The sequence below is a fragment of the Malaclemys terrapin genome, chromosome 2 (genome assembly GCF_027887155.1).
Source record: "Malaclemys terrapin pileata isolate rMalTer1 chromosome 2, rMalTer1.hap1, whole genome shotgun sequence".
Taxonomy (NCBI): Eukaryota; Metazoa; Chordata; order Testudines; family Emydidae; genus Malaclemys; species Malaclemys terrapin.
The window spans coordinates 42,910,208-42,929,400 of NC_071506.1; the positions used below are offsets into that span (position 1 = coordinate 42,910,208).

At 42.3% G+C, this 19,193-nt stretch overlaps 2 protein-coding genes across 3 annotated transcripts in view; both read left to right on the plus strand.

The window, feature by feature from the left end:
- RAD54B (RAD54 homolog B) overlaps window positions 1-19,193 on the plus strand; it is a 118,296-nt gene that overhangs the window by 35,671 nt on the left and 63,432 nt on the right. The window lies entirely within an intron of this gene.
- FSBP (fibrinogen silencer binding protein) lies at window positions 643-11,578 on the plus strand. Its single transcript, XM_054019356.1, has 2 exons — window positions 643-1,057; window positions 10,111-11,578. Exons 1-2 carry the CDS (start codon window positions 687-689, stop codon window positions 10,634-10,636), a joined length of 897 nt encoding a protein of 298 aa, XP_053875331.1. The 5' UTR covers window positions 643-686; the 3' UTR covers window positions 10,637-11,578.

The following is a 19,193-nucleotide window of genomic DNA, read 5'->3' on the forward strand; positions in this document are numbered from 1 at the left end:
GCCTGCAAAATGCAGGAGAAGCTTAGCTTTACTGTGAAGTCTGAGTCTGAGTGTAACCTAACTAGCTAGAGGATATGCAATTCCTGATTGACAGCAGGACTAGCATTATGCAAATGTTGTAAGAGCTAACAGCAGCTGGGGAACAGTGATCAGGGGCTCTGTTAGGGATCTCTCTACACACGCCACACTTATCTCTCTAGTTTTTATCTCGTCTGCTGTTGTGTTTAATTTCAACAATCAATACATTACACAAAACAATTGTTGCTTTTTTGACATTATTAAATTTAAAATCTCAGAGCAGTTTCAGTTTTTCAGCTAGAGATCTGTGAGAGCTTTTTACTCAAGCTAAATTGGTTAAATTTCAGCTGGGTAACATGCTTATCTTTAAACCTTTCTGTTTTTAAATCCTGTGTGTCTGGTCCCTTCATACTAAAGTGTATTTTGCTTGTTTCTTCCCGTCGTCTTCAGTCTGAAGCCTTATGTAGGTCAGGCTTGGCTTAAGCAGATTTCCTGAACCTGCGTCAGCTTAAGCTGAAGGAATTTTAATAAACCCTCCCTTGTAGGCGTGGGCCTAAATGAGACTAGCCTAGTTAAGCCTGATCTTTTTCTGTTTGTGAAAAAGAGCTGAGCAGAGCTAGGGACTGCATGGTGGTTTCAAAAACTGCCTCCTTAATTCAGAGATAACAATGGTTGGGAAGGCCAGATCTTCTAATTTTACCTTATCTGAAAAGCTTGATTTGCTAAAACTTGTGAAGCCGTATGTTAAAATTCTTGAAGAACATACCAATAAGCATTCAGTAATAGTGGAAAAAAACAAATGCTGGGATATCATAGCCGATAACTACAATGCCATCGGAGTAGATCGTCCTCCTCGTACTGCACAGGGCCTGCGCACGCTGTACAAGAGGCTCAAAGAATATGCCAAACAGGAGCTATTGCAGCAAAAGGAGACCCATTCAGATTATAAAAGCAGCATTTCTGAGCCAACCAAGAAAGTTGTGGAGATGATTCCACAGATTTCCAGTGTGTGTTTAAGAGACAGGAGCAGTTTTCAAAGGTGAGATACATTTTACTTTGTTATTAAATTAAAATTATGGCGCCTCCTACCTACTCTATAAGACTTATTCTTAACTTGAGTTCAGTGTCCTAAAGCAAATATCCCCAACAGAGTTGAAAAGGATTGGAAACAATAGCAAGATACTATTTCCTTTGTTTTATGGTGACTTAACATTGCATTCTATTTTCAGCTGTGTTTCAAAGCTTGTTTCAGTGTTTTGTGTCATATTCTGGAAGGTGAGGGTTAAGAGGGAATCACAGAGAAATAGTAGCTCCAACCTCTACCCCTCCCTCACCTTTTAATAGGCAGATTATTCAAACACTGACAAAGTGATGGCTATTCTCCTCCATTTAAGGTAATACTGCAGTCATCTTGCTGCATATAAAACTATTACCAGTTTACATAAGATCTATATAAAGTTCAGGGAACCAAGAAATCTATTTCATATACCTTTCTGTATCATAAATTATTCTATTAGGCAAATATTGAATATGTTTTAACTGAATCCAGACCTTAAGCACTTTGTCTCCATTCAGTAAAGTGCCTTTAACACTACAAATAGATTTTTACAGATTACTTTTCCTTCACTTGCTGACATTTTCTGAAACCAGAGCAAAGCTAATTGCAATATAAACTGTAAATAACAATCCATGTATTGTATGTTAGGCAGTTTGTAAGCATATAAACAGAGATTAGGGAGCTACAGAATCAGTAGTTTTCTCTTTTGTAGTTCTTTTCAGTGCTCCATGAAGTGAGACTGTCTAGATTTGAGCCAGACATAATACAAGCAGGCAGTGGGCAAGCTTCCCCCCACAGCTGCTATAATGCCCCTCAAATCAGACTTGCAACACACTCTGCTGGTACAGTATTGGTCTTTTCAGGATCAGAAACTGCTAGGGTCAGATTTTGCTTCCTCTGGATGCAGATATTTTAAACTAACAAGGATAAAAGTAAACTCCGTCCACTATCCAGAAATCATGATAAAGCTACATTTTTACATTCTTTTCACTAGCAGATCAAAATAGTATGTGAAGCTGGCTTCCCATTAATCAGATACTACTTATAGTTGGTTGGTGCAACAGCTAAGTGTTCTAGGGGAAGCTGGCATGTGCACACATGGGAAGTTTGATTCATGGTGCCAATGACTGAACTGAATGGTAACAATTGTCTAAATCCTATCGTGCTAGATTCTCTTAAAAAAAAAAAATAATAACATGCTCTTGTGGGGCTTTGATGTAAAGAAATCTGTAGCACCAGTGCAGCCTAGTTGCTACTGGTGAATGCCCGTATAGGTAAAATTCAAAAGATCTTATAAAAAACAAAACAGCCTTTTTAATTAGGTATAAAAGTGATGTTTTGATCACCACCTACTGTAATGAGAAAAATTAGTCTGAGAGGTATAGATGTTTCATGGACTTAGATACAGTAATGGTGCTTTTCATGCACAGCATGTTCAAGAGCCAGTGATCTCCATAATTTGACTACTGCAACTCAAACATATTTGGAATCTGTTAGGACTCCAGGAACACTGAATTGGTGCCCAAAATGATTTCCCCCTAATATACCAGTTGGTGCACTAAGTATTGGAGAAATACTTTTAAATAGCTTATGCAAAATGCACTATTATTTTGTATTCTTCCATTTTAACCCTAAAATACATTCCCCCCCCCTCCAAGCATAACCAGTTTTAACCCATTATAACATGACCTTGTTTTTGGAGGTATATATAAGTAGTTGACAAAGTCCTAATGTCACCTGGTATCTGGTAAGAAATTCTTACCTTACTTTAAATTAAACAAAACCTATGAATCATGGATGCCTCAGGGTTATAAATACCACCCCCATTATGGTAACTGTTGTTTCCCTTTCTTTCAGTGGAGTTGGCAGGAGTCCCACTGTAACTGCCAAAGAGGAGCTTCTCTTATTACAGTTCCTTCTTTCTGTTTTCACCTTCTATCTTACTGTTGTTTAGCTCTTAAGAAACTAACTAAAACTAATTCACAGGTCTGAGTTACGTGGAAGCTTATCATTTTGCTAGTTTCTTGGTGGGGTCCACTGTAGTGGATCATTGTGGATTTCTCACCATTGGGCTGTTCTAGACCGTACCAACTCCCAGTTTACCTCCCCTCCCCTTTCTGGGAGCCTCTCTTTCTCTTTAGCTTGACCTGCTTCTCCTGATACTTGTTTCCACCCCTTGGCTCAGGCTAGGAACAGCAAGTAAGGATGAGGAAGGCCACATTAGGAGCTGAGGTTATGGAAGGAAGAAAAACAGCATGTGGACAAGAGTGGAGAAGAGTGGAGAAGAGACTGGCAGTCATACTTGGCAGTGGGAATGTTAAGGTTGTAAAGTCAAGCACTCAAAAGTTATGAAGTAAAAGAATTAAGGCCCATGCAACCTTAATTGGCCCCTTTTGTGTATGTATTATAATACAGTCTTTAATTACATGATCACATATTTTTCCCACAGGACCTCTGCCTCATTCAGTGCACAAGATGGACACTGCTTAAGGAATTAATCGGGGCTGTGTATTGAATGAAGCAGTTGTCAGTAGGCCCCCTGCCTCATTTGTTGTACAAGTTGAAAGGTGTGTGGTGAATGAGGCAGGGTATTGTCTGAAGAGAAAGGATGGTCTCATGGTTAAGGCAATTGAATCTTACCCTGGAAAAATGGGTTCTATTCCTGCCTCTGCCACAGAGGCTCTTGGATCCACACAGGGATTTAGGTGTTGTGACACTCAGAATTGCAATGCTTGGCTTTCAGGTTCCTAGAAAATCACTGTAATCACTGGGATCCACAAAGCCTGAATTAGGTGTCTAGGCTCCCTATACAATACATAGGGAGAAATAGGTGCCTAAAAGTGGGATCCACAAAAGCCAGTACACTAGACGGGGAGTTGCCTAAGCTAGCTAATTGGAGATGCTGACAAGAAGGGTGTGTCCTAAGCCTGCCTCTCTCATGGAGTTAGGCACCTACCTGTAGTTGAGATTTACATGCCTATCTCTGCATTCTACAGCCAGGAGTTCCTTTCTTGGAGCCAGGCAGTTTAGGTGCCTAAGCAAGAAATGGAGAAGGAGGGAGCTGGAGGTATCTCCTTTATAACTTTTAGCTCAGTGGTTAGAACACTCACCCAGGATGTGGGAAACCAAGATTCAATTCCCCCTTCTGTATGATGGCAAGAAAAGATTTGAACAGGGGTCTCCTACCTCTTAGGAGAGTGCCATAACCAAAGACATAGGGAATATTCTGATGTGGGGCTTCCTCAGTCTCTTCTATTGAATCTGTTCCTCCACTTTGGGTAAATAATTAGAGTAATTAGGGCAGAGTGAGAGAGCGAGACTGACTCTATAGCTTGGTGGTTAGGGCACCCACCTGACAGATGGGTGACCCAGGGTGTCTAGTTCCCCTGTTTGGGTTGCATAGGGAAGATAGGTAGGGGACTGCCTCATTTCCCTTACTTTGTGGATTGTGCTGGGGCTTAGGCATGAGCTAGATGTCTGGACTTCTAGAGTGAGGCTGCAGTGTACATGCTCAAAGTGAGAAAACATAGGCATCTACAGTAAAAAAGTTACTGAGTGAGTTTAGGTGCCTGTGGGATTAGGCAGCAGCTGAGACAGGGAATTGTGGATTGCAGTGATGCCTAAAACTAGGGCCTTGGCTACACTGGTGCTGTACAGCGCTGCAACTTGCTGAGCTCAGGGGTGTGAAAACGCCCCCTCCTCCCCCCCCCGAGCGCAGCGAGTGCAGCACTGTAAAGCACCAGTGTAATCAGCGCCTGCAGCGCTACACGCTCCCTTGCAGCGCTGCAAGCTACTCCCCTCGGAGAGTTGGAGTACTTACAGCGCTGCGAGAGAGCTCATGCTGCGCTGGCGACACGACTACAATCCTCAAGTGTAGCCAAGGCCTGGGACTTAACACCTAAGTCCCCTTGTGGATCATTTGTGATGCTAGGCAACTCACTTAAACTAAACTTTTCACAGGTTGCCAGTAACTATGGTCATGTCTACACTACCACTTATGTCGGCAAAATTTGTTGCTCAGGGGTGTGAAAAAACCATATCTCTGAGCGACATAAGTTTCGCCGGCATAAGTGGTAGTATGCACAGCGCTCCTGCCGACATAGCTACCACCGCTCATTGCGGATGGTTTAATTATGTTGACGGGAGAGCTCTCCCATCAGCATAGAGCAACTACATGAGAGATCTTTCAGTGGCGCAGCTGCACTGGTACAGCTGTGACACTGTAAGGTCTCTAGTGTAGACATAGCCTATGTGTTGCTCATTTTCTGGGTGCCCAAGTTGAGAAATGTGGGGCTAGATTTGCAGAAGTGCAGAACACTTACAGGTGAAACTGAAGGCAAGAGCTGTGCTTTAAAGAAATAAAGTGCTATAAAATGAATGCTAAGTAAAAAATGAGGCCATAGGCCCTTAAATTGGGCATCCAAAAGTAGTGGCCACTTTTGACCTTAATCTCTTTGTGTCTCAGATCTAGAGCCCTGCAAATCCGCGGGTATCCGCTTTATATCTGTGGACCATTCTGTGTATAGCGGCATGGATGCGGATAAAAATTTTGTATCCATGCAGGGCTCTGACGGTAAGAGCTGGGCGGGCAGCTTTGAGGAACTGTGGCATGGATCCTCCACCTGCCCTGGGCGGGTAGCCTGCGGGACAGGGACACTGAGCGGAGAGGCTGGGGGGCAGGGTCACTGGGCGGGAGTCGGGGGCTGCAGCTCCCCACAGCTGCCAGTGCGTCTCTCCCTGACCCGGAACCGGCTGGGGGAGGGGGTGGCTTGAAGCCGTAGCCGGGCCACAGTAAGAGCCATGCAGGCAGCTGTGGGGAGCTGTGGCGGATCCTCCAACTGCCCTGGGTGAGAGGTCCGAGCAGCCACCGGGCATGTCCACAGGTCTCTTCCCTCCCTGCCCCTTCCCCTGGCCAGGCCAGTGTGGAGCCCAGCCAGGGAGCCTTGGGGAGCCGCGGCAAACTCTCCACCTGCCTGTGGTGCAGGGAAAGGGGCTGAGAGCAGCTCCCGGCCGTCTCCCCGCCCAGCCAAGGTCAGGTGGAGGGTCCGCGATTCCGTACAGGCTCCCCACAGCAGCCCTAGAGGCTCTCCCCGACTGGGCTCTGGTGGGGGGGGGGGGAATGCCTCCGAGCCTCAGCCCACCCCCCAGTGGAGAGCCCTACAAATCCACGGATATCCACAGATAATTTTTGCGGATCGGATGCGGATACATATTTGTGTATCCACACAGGACTCTAGGCAGATCCTCATCTGTAAAATGGGAATAATAATACTGTAATAGCACTCTCGTCGGAGTGTTGTGAAAATAAATTCATTAATATCTGTGAAGCATTCAGCTTCTGTAGTGATGAGCACCATAGAAAAGTTCATAAGGAAATTAATAATTCGGTCTTCAGAGCAGGGTTTAAAAAGAGTTCAGTAAATATGGCCTAGGTCCACAAATTCAACAAGGAGGATAAATATTGAATAGTTGATCATTAAGTAAGCATCATCCATCCTATGCACTGAAGAAGAGAGGGCTCCTGTGGAAGAAAATAGTATGTAATCATGTAATTAAAAACTATATCATAATGCGTATGCACTGGGGGGGCAATTAAGAGTGCATGGGTCTTAATTCTGGTGGTACTTAGCTTTCTTGGCTGGCCAGCCTTCCTCCCTGTCTGTGGTTTCCCACCTCTACTCCATGCTATGACTCTCTTGCTACCTCATAGCTACTCACGCACGCACGCAGAAGTCCAGCAGCAGAGTGGGGGGCTATCCAGTTTATTTCATTTAATGCAGCATGCGTGATTGCTTCCTTGTGGCCAGGTAGCAAATGTGTGCATTTGGTGCAAGTGACTCATGGCCCATAAAGCCCACGTCTGGGCTCTTCAGACCAGAATGGCTTAATTGGAGGAGCTAAGGGAGACAGGGAGGTACATACATGAGACTTTCTGGGATGCCATAGAGTGGTCCCACCCCCTCATCTGTCAACCTCTGTGCTGTTGAGGAGGATGAAATCTCAGGGAAGGTGAATATCAAACTGGAGCAGAGGGAAATAATCCCATAGCTGGAACCCTTCTTCCAGATGATGTCATGGTATCTTCTCACACTGAGGCTACCTCTCTGGGAGAGGGGACCCCTGTTATTAGGAAGAGACAGGTAATAGTAATGGGAGATTTAGTTATTAAAAATATAGATAGTTGGATTTGTGATGACTGGGAGAACCTGCCAGGTGTGAAGACCTCTCAAGACATCTAGACAGACTTCTGTGTGGTGCTGGGGAGCACGTAGGTGCCAGGAACATAGTGAAAGGTGGGAGAGAGGTCCTGAAGGCCAAATTCAGGCTGCTAGGTAAGAGGTTAAAGTCAGGACCTCATTAGTAGCATTCTCTGAAATGCTTGCAGTTCCACATGCAGGGCTAGTTAAACAGATAGAATTGCAGGGTCTCAATGTGTGGATGAGATGATGGAGTTTGGAGGAGGGAGTTAGGTTTATTAGGATCTGGAGAACCTTTCGGGAAAAGGAGGATCTGTACAGGTAGGATGAGCTGCACTTAAACCAAAATGGAACCAGATTGCTGGAATGTAAAATTAAAAATGTCAAAGAGGAATTTTAAAACTAAGGGCTGGGGGAAAGATGACAGATGTGGAAGAACAGAGACATCCCTTAGGGGAGGATTTATTAAAGGGAATACTTTATAACCTAGTAAAGAGAAGAGGATAGAAGTTGATAAAGTACAGGTAGGCTCTGAAGAGAAACAGGCAAATGAAAAGGAGTGCCTTTCAGTTACATCACATGAAGGCAAACAACTAAATATTGACAAAATTTAAAATTGTTTGTATACGAATGCAAGAAATTAAAAAGCTAAGATGGGTGAACCTGAGTGCCTGGTATTAAATAAGGCTATTGATATCATAGTCATCACAGAAACTTGGTGGAATTATGATAATCAATGGGACGCAGTAATAGGGTACAAAATATATCGGAATGAGAGAGTAGGTTGTGCTGGTGGGGGAATGGCACTACATGTGAAAGAAAGCATGGAATCAAATATACTGAAAATCTTGAATGAATCAAACAATACTATAGAATCTCTATGGATAGAAATTCCATGCTTGAATAATGAGTATAGCAGGAAGATTATACCACCGCCTGACAAGGAATGGTGATTGTGATTGTGAAGTGCTCACGGAGATTCGAGAGGCTTCAAAAACAAAACAGTTAAAACCTCAAAATAATGGGAGATTTCAACTATCCTCATATTGACTGAAAACATGTCACCTCAGGATGGGATGCAGAGAGAAAATTTCTAAACACCATTAATGACTGCATCTTTGAGCAGCTGGTCCTGGAATCCATAAGGGGAGAGGCAATTCTTGATTTAGTCCTAAGTGGAGCACAGGATCACCAAGAAGTGATAATACAATAAAAGCTGTTGTTTTTATCCGGCACTTCACCAACCAGAAAGCTCTATAAACCGGCATTTCTGATCTTCATTAAAATTTTGTTTTATAGTCCGGTTGGTGCAGGGCCGACAAAGGGTTGGGGCGCGGGAGAGGGTGTGGAGCGTGGGCTCTGGGAGGGAGTCTGGGTGCGGGAGGGGACTTGGGGCCTGGGATGGGATGGGATGGGATGCAGGGTGCCGGATCCTGCGGCCACTCACCTCGGGCAGGTCCCCATAAGCGGCGAACTGTCCTGGCTGCTCCCAGCCGGGGGCCCGACAGACGACTTTCCATGCTGCCCCACCCCGAGCGCTAGCAACACAGCTCCCATTGGCTGGGAACCACAGCCAATGGGAAATGCAGGGGTAGCTCCTGCGGACGGAAGCGGCACACAGAGCTGCCTGCCGTGCCTCCACTTAGGAGCAGCCAGGACAGGTCGCTGCTTGCGGGGAGCCACCTGAGGTGAGCGACCCCCAGATCCGGCATCCTGCACCCCCTCCTGTGCCCCAAGCCCCCTCCCACACCCAAACTCATTCCCAGAGCCTGTACTCCACATCCCCTCCCACACCCAAACTCCCTCCCTCTTAGTTAACCACCATTTTTCACTTACCGGCACCCCCCGTTTCCCCAACATGCTGGATAAAACAGCTTTTACTGTAGCTGAACCACTTGGTAATAGTGACGATAATGTAATTAAGTTTAACATCCTTGTAAGGGGAAAAATACCAGAGAAACCAACCACAGTAGCATTTAACTTTGAAGCTACACAAAAATGGGGAGGCTAGTTATAACAAACAGTCACGAGTTAAATGGCTGCAAGCTGCATGGAAACTTAAAAAACACCCTAATAGAGGCTCAAATTAAAAGTGTACCCCAAATAAAAAAACCCAACAACTACAAGATGACCCTCCCAAAAAAGCCATCATGGCTAAACAATAGAGTAAAAGAGGCGGTTACAGACAAAAAGACATCTTTTAAAAATTGGAAGTCAAATCCTAGTGACTAAAATAGAAAGGAACATAAACTCTGGCAAGTCAAGTGTAAAAGTGTGCTTAGGCAGGCCAAAAAAGAATTTGAAGAGCAACTGACAAAAGACACACAAACTAAAACCATTTTTGCTGTTAAGTACATCACAAGCAGGAACCCTGCCAAACAATCAGTGGGGCCACTGGACAATTGAGCTGCTAAAGGAGCACTCAAAGAAGACAAGGCCATTGCGGAGAAACTGAATGAACTCTTTTCATTGGTCTTCACTGCAGAGGATATGAGGGAGATTCTCACACATGACACATTCTTTTTAGGTGACAAATCTGAGGAACTGTCCCAGATTGAGGTGTCCCAAAAAGAACACATTTGTTTGTCACAATTCAGTATAGTCTCTTGAAATCCTATATACTTCCCAGGGCTTACATCTGTCACCTCTCCCCACTGGGGAAGTTATATACAGTCCTAGGTCCTAGCTCACCTTAATACCTAAACTTAATAAAGTAAGTTCTTCCAAGATATATTGCAGGAAATTACAATATTTATCACAAGTTAAATCTGCTCCTATTTTTGTATATAATGGCTTTTGTTTACAGATAATGACTTAATTATTATATATATGTTTTAGTGCTAACATAGATAAAGAAACAGTTGCTGGTACCAGTTCCCCACAAGCAGTGTTGGATCACCATCCTGCGACTGTCACAATGGAGTTGGAACCAGAAGAGGATGTCAAACCTCCTCCTTCCTTGGCTGTAGATTCACAGCAGAGTGAGGACTTAGAACAAGGAGAAGAACACCAATTGGTGCATGTTATGGAGAGATCTCCTTCAACTTCACTGTCTTCTGTTGATATGAGAATGATGTTATCTTCATCTCCCATTCCAAGAAGAGATGATTTTTTTAGGCTTGAGGTTGGAGAACGCTTTAGGCCAGCGTGTGGGTATGAGCCACAGATGTTGCAAATGCTGAAAGAGGAGCATCAGATAATCTTGGAAAATCAAAGAAAAATTGGGCTTTACGTCCAAGAAAAGAGGGATGGCTTGAAAAGAAAGCAGCAGCTGGAAGAAGAGCTACTGAAAGCAAAAATCAAAGTAGAGAAGCTGAAGGCAATAAGACTACGACGTGATCTGCCAGAATACAATAGTCTTTAAATATTTATCATCTCTGTCATGTAATCTGAGATGTTTTATTCTCTGAGATACTTTATAATAAATTCTTTTGGCCTAGCAAAATGATTTTTTTATGTTAATTTGGATGGATCAGAATCTAGCCTTGAAAAACGAATGCATGTTTTCCATTTTGTTGTTTATGTACATTAGCAAAAATGTCAAATGTCTTTCACAGGTTTGAGTCTTCTCAATATTTCTAGTCTGAAGTATAAGCAGATACTGTAGTTCTAAGTGTGTAAGATAAAAAACTGCCTTTGGAAATCTTCCACTGAACTTTTAGACCTGGAACAAGCTAATGAAAATTTAGACAGGTGTTCTTAAAGATGTTGATTTTATGCTTTATTCTTTTTTCAAAGCAATTCCTAGCCTTTTTAGTATTCTTTATGAAGTTATTTGAAGGTTAATAAATGCGTATATATAGAGAGAAATAAAGGCCATGTTTCTTTATATATCTTTTTCACTCATTTTAAATTAGTAAAGCCTATGGCAATGGTGAGATTTTGCTAATGTGTTATATTAGCTTGGAGAACATAGGAAACTGACTGGATTGTTTTATTTTTTATTCTCAACTGAGGAAAGGTTGAGTAAATGCACATATCTTTTTAAAATTTAACACTTTTTATATTCGGTGGATGAAAGTTTATGTAAGAATTTCAAAATAGAGATGCTGAAGGCAACATTTAAATTTTCAGGACTACATGTATGCATAATTTGTGTGCACAGTTACTGTGATTGTGTATTCAGTTGTGGTAATTACACTGGCAAGTGACTAGGAAGATATATAATTTGTTCATTTCCATGCATAATTACTATGATACATGTGCAACCAAGATAGATGCTGGTGCATTTGGATCAACATCACTGTTATGCTATAGCTACCAAAATGCAATAGTTTTCTCTACATAAATAATTTGTGACCCAAAATCCAAGTAAGATCCTTTATTATCTAGGATAATTTTTGTGAATGGTATGACTTTTTTGATTTTATTTACAAATAAAAATCCCAAATATAAAAAAAAAAAAATCCATTCCCCTATCCTTCCTAACAACATCTGAAGGTTGCAGGATTGCATAGGTTTAATTAAGGGCTTAACTGAGCCTAAAGAACCTTTATTTGTGGTGCTGTTATGAGAGATGGAGAGAAACCAACTTGACTGTCAGAACCCAGGATGAGCTTGTGGAGTTACGCGGGGGAACAGGGGGGTGGAGTGGGTGGGAAAGTGAGAGGAAACAAATTTTTTACTTGTAACCTGAGGAAATTGGAAATTGAAATCACTGAGATTCAATGAATATGGACTTCCACAACCCTTCTTCCCCCTCTACCCCCCCCCCAGTCACTTTAGGATAGAGCAGCATTTTAAGGCCACATCTAAACTCTCACTTATGTTGGCAAAACTTACGTCGCTCAGGAAAAAACACCCCCCGAGTGACACAAATTTTGTGAGCGTAAGTGCTCATGTATATAGCGCTGTGTCCCTGTTCATTTAGGTGGTTTTATTATATTGAACGGAGAGAGCTTGTGTAGAGCAGCTACATGAGCGATCCTACAGCAGCACAGCTGCATTGGTACAGCTGTGCCACTGTAAGTTTGCTAGTGTAGACATGGCCTAAGATGAGAGCCCCATTCTCTCCATTGTGCCTTTTGTATGCCTTGAAGGTGTTAACCTCTCAATAATTAGCCTTGATTTCAGTGCACATCCTGGCCAACCCCAGCATTCTTCAATTCCAGGATACTGATATGTCTTGTAGAGCTGGAATCACTTCCACAGGACATTCATTTTTCTGGGCCTACAAGACTCAAAACTTGTTTTTAAAAAATAAAAAGCATTCTTCCTGCTGTACTTTACCATCTAGGATGTGGCTTCTGAGGAATGGGAACCAGCATAAAGTAAATTTTCAGTGCCTTCCTCATAACATGGAAATACCTGGCTTTGTCTGATAATCTAGATTCTCGTTGTCCAGTGTTATGGAGTAGATGCCAAGTTGTGTCTGTGTTCTTGTTCCAAGTTTTCATAGATGTGGTCCCATGTTCAACAGAGGCCAGAATGAGGTCTCATAGGGCTTATGATGTTGCAGTGGTTGTCTTGACTACAACCCACTCTATACTGGTTACCAGAGCCCTCCACATAGACTTGGGAAATGTTTCTACCTACATATCCATTTCTTTTGACATCTCTCTCTACAGATGTTCTGGCCCTCACAGAGATAACCATGGAACTTTCCACTCTTTGCCAGCATCAGGTGGCTTCTCACCAGGAATGTAGAGGTAGATGCAAAGACGAAATTGGCAGAACCTCCCCAGGGTTTTAAATTCTGGGAGGGAAAGAGTTGGGTGGATGAAGACATAATAGAATATGGAGGTCCCATGAAGACCCTTTCTCCACCATCCTCACTCCATATTATGATTGTTTTGTTTCTCAGAGAAAAGAGTTTTCTCTTCTTCTTTGTGCTAGTGGCATCTTCTATCCAGAGACATCTCATATTTCCAGTTTCCTTTGTTCTGATTTCATCATGGTGGATCTTTCAATTCTTGGGTCATTTTGCAGTTGGCTTGCACCCTGTCCTGTGGGTTCACGTCTACTTTTAGCCATCCTCCTTCAAATGTACTTTTTAATTTTTTTCCCATGGAAGATGTCCTTTTCTTCTCTTAGTCTATCAAAAAGTCAACCATATTTGGTGCTTCTCTCCCTCCAGTTATTGTGGGTCTTTACTTCTTCTCCAGCACCCATATCTGGTTTGCATCATCACTTTATCTGCCTCTTAGACTTGGGCATCTTTCATTTCTTGGAAGGTGTACCTTCAGTATTGTTATGTTGCAGCATTAAGGTATATCTACATTGCACACCTCTGGCGGTGACATATAGTGTGTGCTGCAGCAAAAAACAAGCTGTGTTCACACTACAGTGGGTAGCTAAATATGGCACTGAAAGGCTCTGGCCAGGGGGATGCAGCAGAGAGCTGAGGGAGCCTTTCCGCACTGAGGAGTTTTTCACTGTCGCAGGGAAAGGCTCTGGCAACTTCCCACTTTCCCTGCCACGGGGAGCTGCCGGAGCCTTTCCCCACGGTCTCCCTGCTGCCAGAGTCTTTCCCTGCTGCTGGAGTCTTTTGTGACTGCTTCTTCACTGCATGAAAAGACTCTGGCAGTGGGGAGGCACCAGGACATTACACTGCTAAAAAATAGCAGTATAGATGTGGGAGGAACTGCTTGAGCATGTAGAGAGAGTGTTTTGGCATGTCTTTATGTGCCTAAACAGTGCCTCACTATCTAGAATGTCGTTTATACCCATTCTAGAGGAGGATGCAGTGTATGTACTCTACACACTGCCATCAGGATTGTGCTGTGTAGACATACCCTTAGGCAGTTCTTTTGGACCTGCAATCTTAGGAACTTCTCTATTCTAGTACACAGCCATACTGAACTAACATATATGAACAGGGCAGCATGGAAAACACAGCACCATGTTCTGTCCTTCTCCTTCCCCAGTCTCTGTACCTTAGCAGTGCCTCTATCCCTGTCTGCCTCAGAAAAGTGTACAGGTCTGTCGCATCTTACGCGCGATTTCAGCTTTACGTGGTCGACAAAAACAAACAAAAAACAAAAAAAGAGAGAAAAATAACAATTTTAATATTATACCTTTAGTGCGGGCGATTCCGCCTGCCATTGACCTCACTGTAATTTTGACTATATGCGGTTTTCGCTTTATGCGCTAACCGCGGAACGGAACCCCTGTGTAAGATGAGACTCGCCTGTACCTCTAGCAAGGATGAGTGAATGGAGCCTTCACTTTCCTGGCATCTCCAACAGTTTATTAGTGTGCTTCCAGCAAGATAACCATGCTAAATGAGTCCTGGCAAGAGCTGCAATTGCAATTTTGGTGGATATATTCATTTGCTTGAGATTGAGGCAAGGAACTGTGATAGTGTTCCCCTCCTCTCCTCTTGACTCGGAACTTTTGAGAAAAATAAGACATGTCAGAAATGATACTACTGCCTCCTTTGTTGCTCTTCATCTTTGAGCACAGGAGCATCACCAAGTTCTTATCCTTGATAAATGCCCTTCAACTGGAGTATGTTCCTGAGACAAGTCAGTTTCCCCAACTCATGTCACCTAGACTTGACATCCTAGAAGTTCAATGAAGATGGTATTTCACTGTAGGATTTTCAGAGGGTGTAGCTTGAGGTGTTTCCTCCTAGAGAAGGAATAAGAACATAAGAATGGCCATATTGGGTCAGATCAAAGATCTATCTAGCCCAGTATTCTGTCTTCCGAGAGTGGCCAATGCAAGATGCTTCAGAGGGAATGAACAGAACAGGTAATCATCAAGTGATCCATGCCCTGTCACCCATTCCCAGCTTCTGGCAAACAGAGGCTAGGGACAACATCCCTGCCCATCCTGGCTAATAGCCTTTGATGGCAATGCCCTCCATGAATTTATCTATTTTTTGAATCCTGTTATAGTCTTGGCCATCACAACATCTTCTGGCAAGGAGTTCCACAGGCTGACTGCATTGTGTGAAAAAATACTTCATTTTGTTTGTTTTAAACCTGCTGCCTATTAATTTCATTTGGTGACCTCTAGTTCTTGTGTTATGCGAAGGAGTAAATAACACTTCCTTATTTACTTTCTCCACAACAGATATAATTTTATAGACCTCCGTCATATTCCCCCCCCCCACCCGTTGTCTCTTTTCAAAGCTGAAAAGTCCCAGTCTTATTAATCTCTCCTCATATGACAGCTGTTCCATACCCCTAATCATTTTATTACCCTTTTCTGAACCTTTTCCAATTCCAATATATCTTTTTTGAGATGGGGCGACCACATCTGCATGCAGTATTCAAGATGTGGGCGTGCCATGGATTTATATAGAGGCAATATGATATTTTATGTCTTCTTATCTATCCCTTTCTTAATGATGCCCAACATTCTGTTCGCTTTTTTGACTGCTGCTGCACATTGACTGGATGTTTTCAGAGAACTATCCACAACTCCAAATTCTCTTTCTTGAGTGGTAACAGCCAATTTAGACCCCATCATTTTATATGTATAGTGGGGATTATGTTTTCCAATGTGCGTTACTTTGCATTTATCAACATTGAATTTCATGTGCCATTTTGTTGCCCAGTCACCCAGTTTTGTGAGATCCTTTTGTAGCTCTTTGAAGTCTGCTTGGGACTTAACTATCTTGAGTAGTTTTGTATCATCTGAAAATTTTGCCACCTCACTGTTTACCCCCTTTCCCAGATCATTTATGAATATGTTGAATAGGACTGGTCCCAGTACAGACCCCTGGGGGACTCCACTATTTACCTCTTTCCATTCTGAAAACCTACCCTTTGTTTTCTATCTTTTACCCAGTTACAGATCCATGAGAGGACCTTCCCTCTTATCCCATGACAGCTTACTTTGATTAAGAGCCTTTGGTGAGGGACCTTGTCAAAGGCTTTGTGAAAATCTAAGAACACTATATCCATTGGATCCCCTTTGACCACATGCTTGTTGACCCCCCTTAAAGAATTATAGTGGATTGTGAGGCATGATTTCCTTTTGCAAAAAACATGTCAATTCTTCCCCAACAAATTATGTTCATCTATGTGTCTGACAATTTCGTTCTTTACTATAGTTTCAACAAGTTTGCCCGGTATGGGAATGAAGCTTACTGTCCTGTAATTGCGAGGATCACCTCTGGAGCCCTTTTAAAAAATTGGCGTCACATTAGCTATCCTCCAGTCATTTGGTACAGAAGCTGATTTAAATGATAGGTTATAAACTACAGAATTACAGTTCTGCCATTTCACATTTGAGTTCCTTAATAACTCTTGGGTGAATACCATCTGGTCCTGGTGACTTATTACTGTTTAGTTTATCAATTTGTTCCAAAACCTCCTCTAATGACACCCCGATCTGCGACAGTTTCTCAGATTTGTCACCTAAAAAGAATGGCACAGATTTGGGAATCTCCCTCACATCCTCAGCCGTGAAGACTGATGCAAAGAATTCGTTTAGTTTCTCCACAATGGCCTTATTGTCCTTGAGGAATTGGACTTAAATTTGTACACTCAGATTGGGACATCTATCTTTCCTTCTATTTTAGGGTTTTCTATAGTACCTTATCACCGTAGTAGCTGACAATTCCTTCACCTGCTAGGTATTAGAGAGAGGGATGAATGTACAATTATGCTCCCTTAAGTCCTCTACTTTCTATGTGGAGGCTTCAAGGTTAATTTCCTGCAATTGCTGCAATATGCAGACCATTCAGGTAGAGGACATTTGGTTCCCATCTCAATGTGAAGAGACTGCTTCCTCTTGCAAGTGTCAAAGTACTGGCCTGTTAGCCCTCAGACATTTCTCATTCATTTTTCAAATGTCTGTAGGTGCTCCTTTTGAAATTGTGAAAAGCATTTCTGAAATGGCTTTCTCTCAAGGAGGCACTTCTATTTGCTATTGAATCTCTCTCTTGCAACAATGAGTGATTTGAATTACTTGATTATCTCCCTAATTTCCCTTTGTCTCCAACTGTTTTTTCTCCCTGAGTGGATGGTCATGTTAAATATTACACAAACTCTTAAAAATTTGTTTTCAGAACTGTAATAAAGACAAGGCCACCTGCTATTGCCCAGAAGGAGCAAGAATGTTGTTCTTGTATGACCAAGCTATGAAATCTCATTGTCATGTCAGAAGTGTCACCGCTCTTGGGTAATGATAATAATTTGAGCTTGGAGGGTTTAAATACCTGCTTCTACTACTAACAAGGCAGCCACTTAGTTTCACCCATCACTACCAGATGGTCCAGTCTTTTGCTGCAGACTCTTGCATTTGGCTACTATACAGATAAGTTCTGGGATACAGTTGCTGTCTGTAAGGGCTTTTGCCAGGTAAAATGGGAGAATTGGGATGTACTATATGACAAGGCAGGATTGCTTACAGATAATCCTGTTTGTCATAGTTCTCTCTTCTCTTGTCCTCCATCTCTCCCACCTTCTCACTTGGGGTGTTGACAATTATTTTCTTTCATCTCTTGCTATTTTCCTGTTTAAGGATCCACAGGACTAGAATCTAGGTCAGCGAAGCCTGGGGCAACTGATGTTCCCACATCGCCCCCAGGAGGACATGCAGAGCCACATCCAAGGACCACAGTGGCAATTAGATGCTGCAGGAAGTACTGCCCAAAAGGGCCAGAGCAGCAGCACCATGTGGTGCTCTGATTGGGCCATTCTTACTTTTTAACCCTGAAGGGTGTCCCAGAAAGTTGTCTGGGCAATCACACAGACTTCTGGCTCGCTGCAGCTTCAGACTTTGCCTTGTGTCACCTCATTTCACTCTCCGATCTTTGGTCTCCAACCCCAGCCTGACTTCTACCCTGACTTTTGCCTTCTGATTTCAACTCTCACAATTACTCTGACCACTGCCTTGTAGCCGCCTCTGGACTCCACGACACCAGCCCAGAAGTACTGCCTACACCTTAGTATCTTACATCCTGTTTTAGATATTTTTTTTCCACTGGACAGAATAGAGTTTATATAGTGTCTTTGATTGACAGACCTTTTGCCTCCTGCTTCCCAATAGGTGAAGCCATAATACTGTCTGTAAGAGCTATTGCTGAGTGGGAGAAGAGAAGAGAGGATATGACAAATAGGTTTGTTGGTGAGCAATCTTCCCTTATTTCAGCTCTAACTCCTTTTAACAAGGTAGTCGGATGCCATGTTGGGTGTTGGGGTGGAGTGCAAAAGCCAGGAAGTAAAGAGAGATTACAAACTTTGGAATTTGTTCCATATTTTTGAAAATTGCTCTGTTCTACAGCATTCAATTAAAAACACATGTTATGGAAACATTAACCTTTACATAGCTCTACAGGCATTAAGCTGAATATATTCCATTTTTTAAATTTCCATGTTTAAAAAACTTTAACAGCACACTGGACTTTTGGTTTAATTTCTTATCTTATTCCACAGTGTTATAGGATTGATCAATTCTAGTTGTGATATAATAATAATCAAAAATTCCTTGCCACAGAAGAGAATTTAAATAATTACTGTTTTAGCATATCGACTTCTTTTACATACTTTGGATGGAAATAAATAGAAACCTTAGGATAGTGAGTGTCTTTTAGAAATAATTTGTATTTTAAAGGTTGAAAATACAATTTAAAATATAGCAATATAGTGCATGTACTTCATAATACACATTTTTGATCTGTTTCTTTTTTTTATTTCTTTTGAATTTGTTTTTAAATCATCTGAAAAGCTCATTGCATAACATTTTAACACATAGTGTTTGCTATTTACTATTGTTACATTTTAGAATTTTAACTGGGCTTCTTTGTGTAACAGATTACTGAAATTAAGATGTCCTGTGAATTATGCTTCTTGCTGATTAATACTAAAAATGAAAACACTCAGTTTAATCATTATAGTCAGTCTGACTGGGATAAAGTGGTGTTCTTTATTAAAGTGGAGTCCATGTGGCCTGAACAAAGTTCCATTAGTAGCAAGGATGTGACTTCTTTAGATTTTACTGGGTTTTAGCTAGCTAGACTTCTG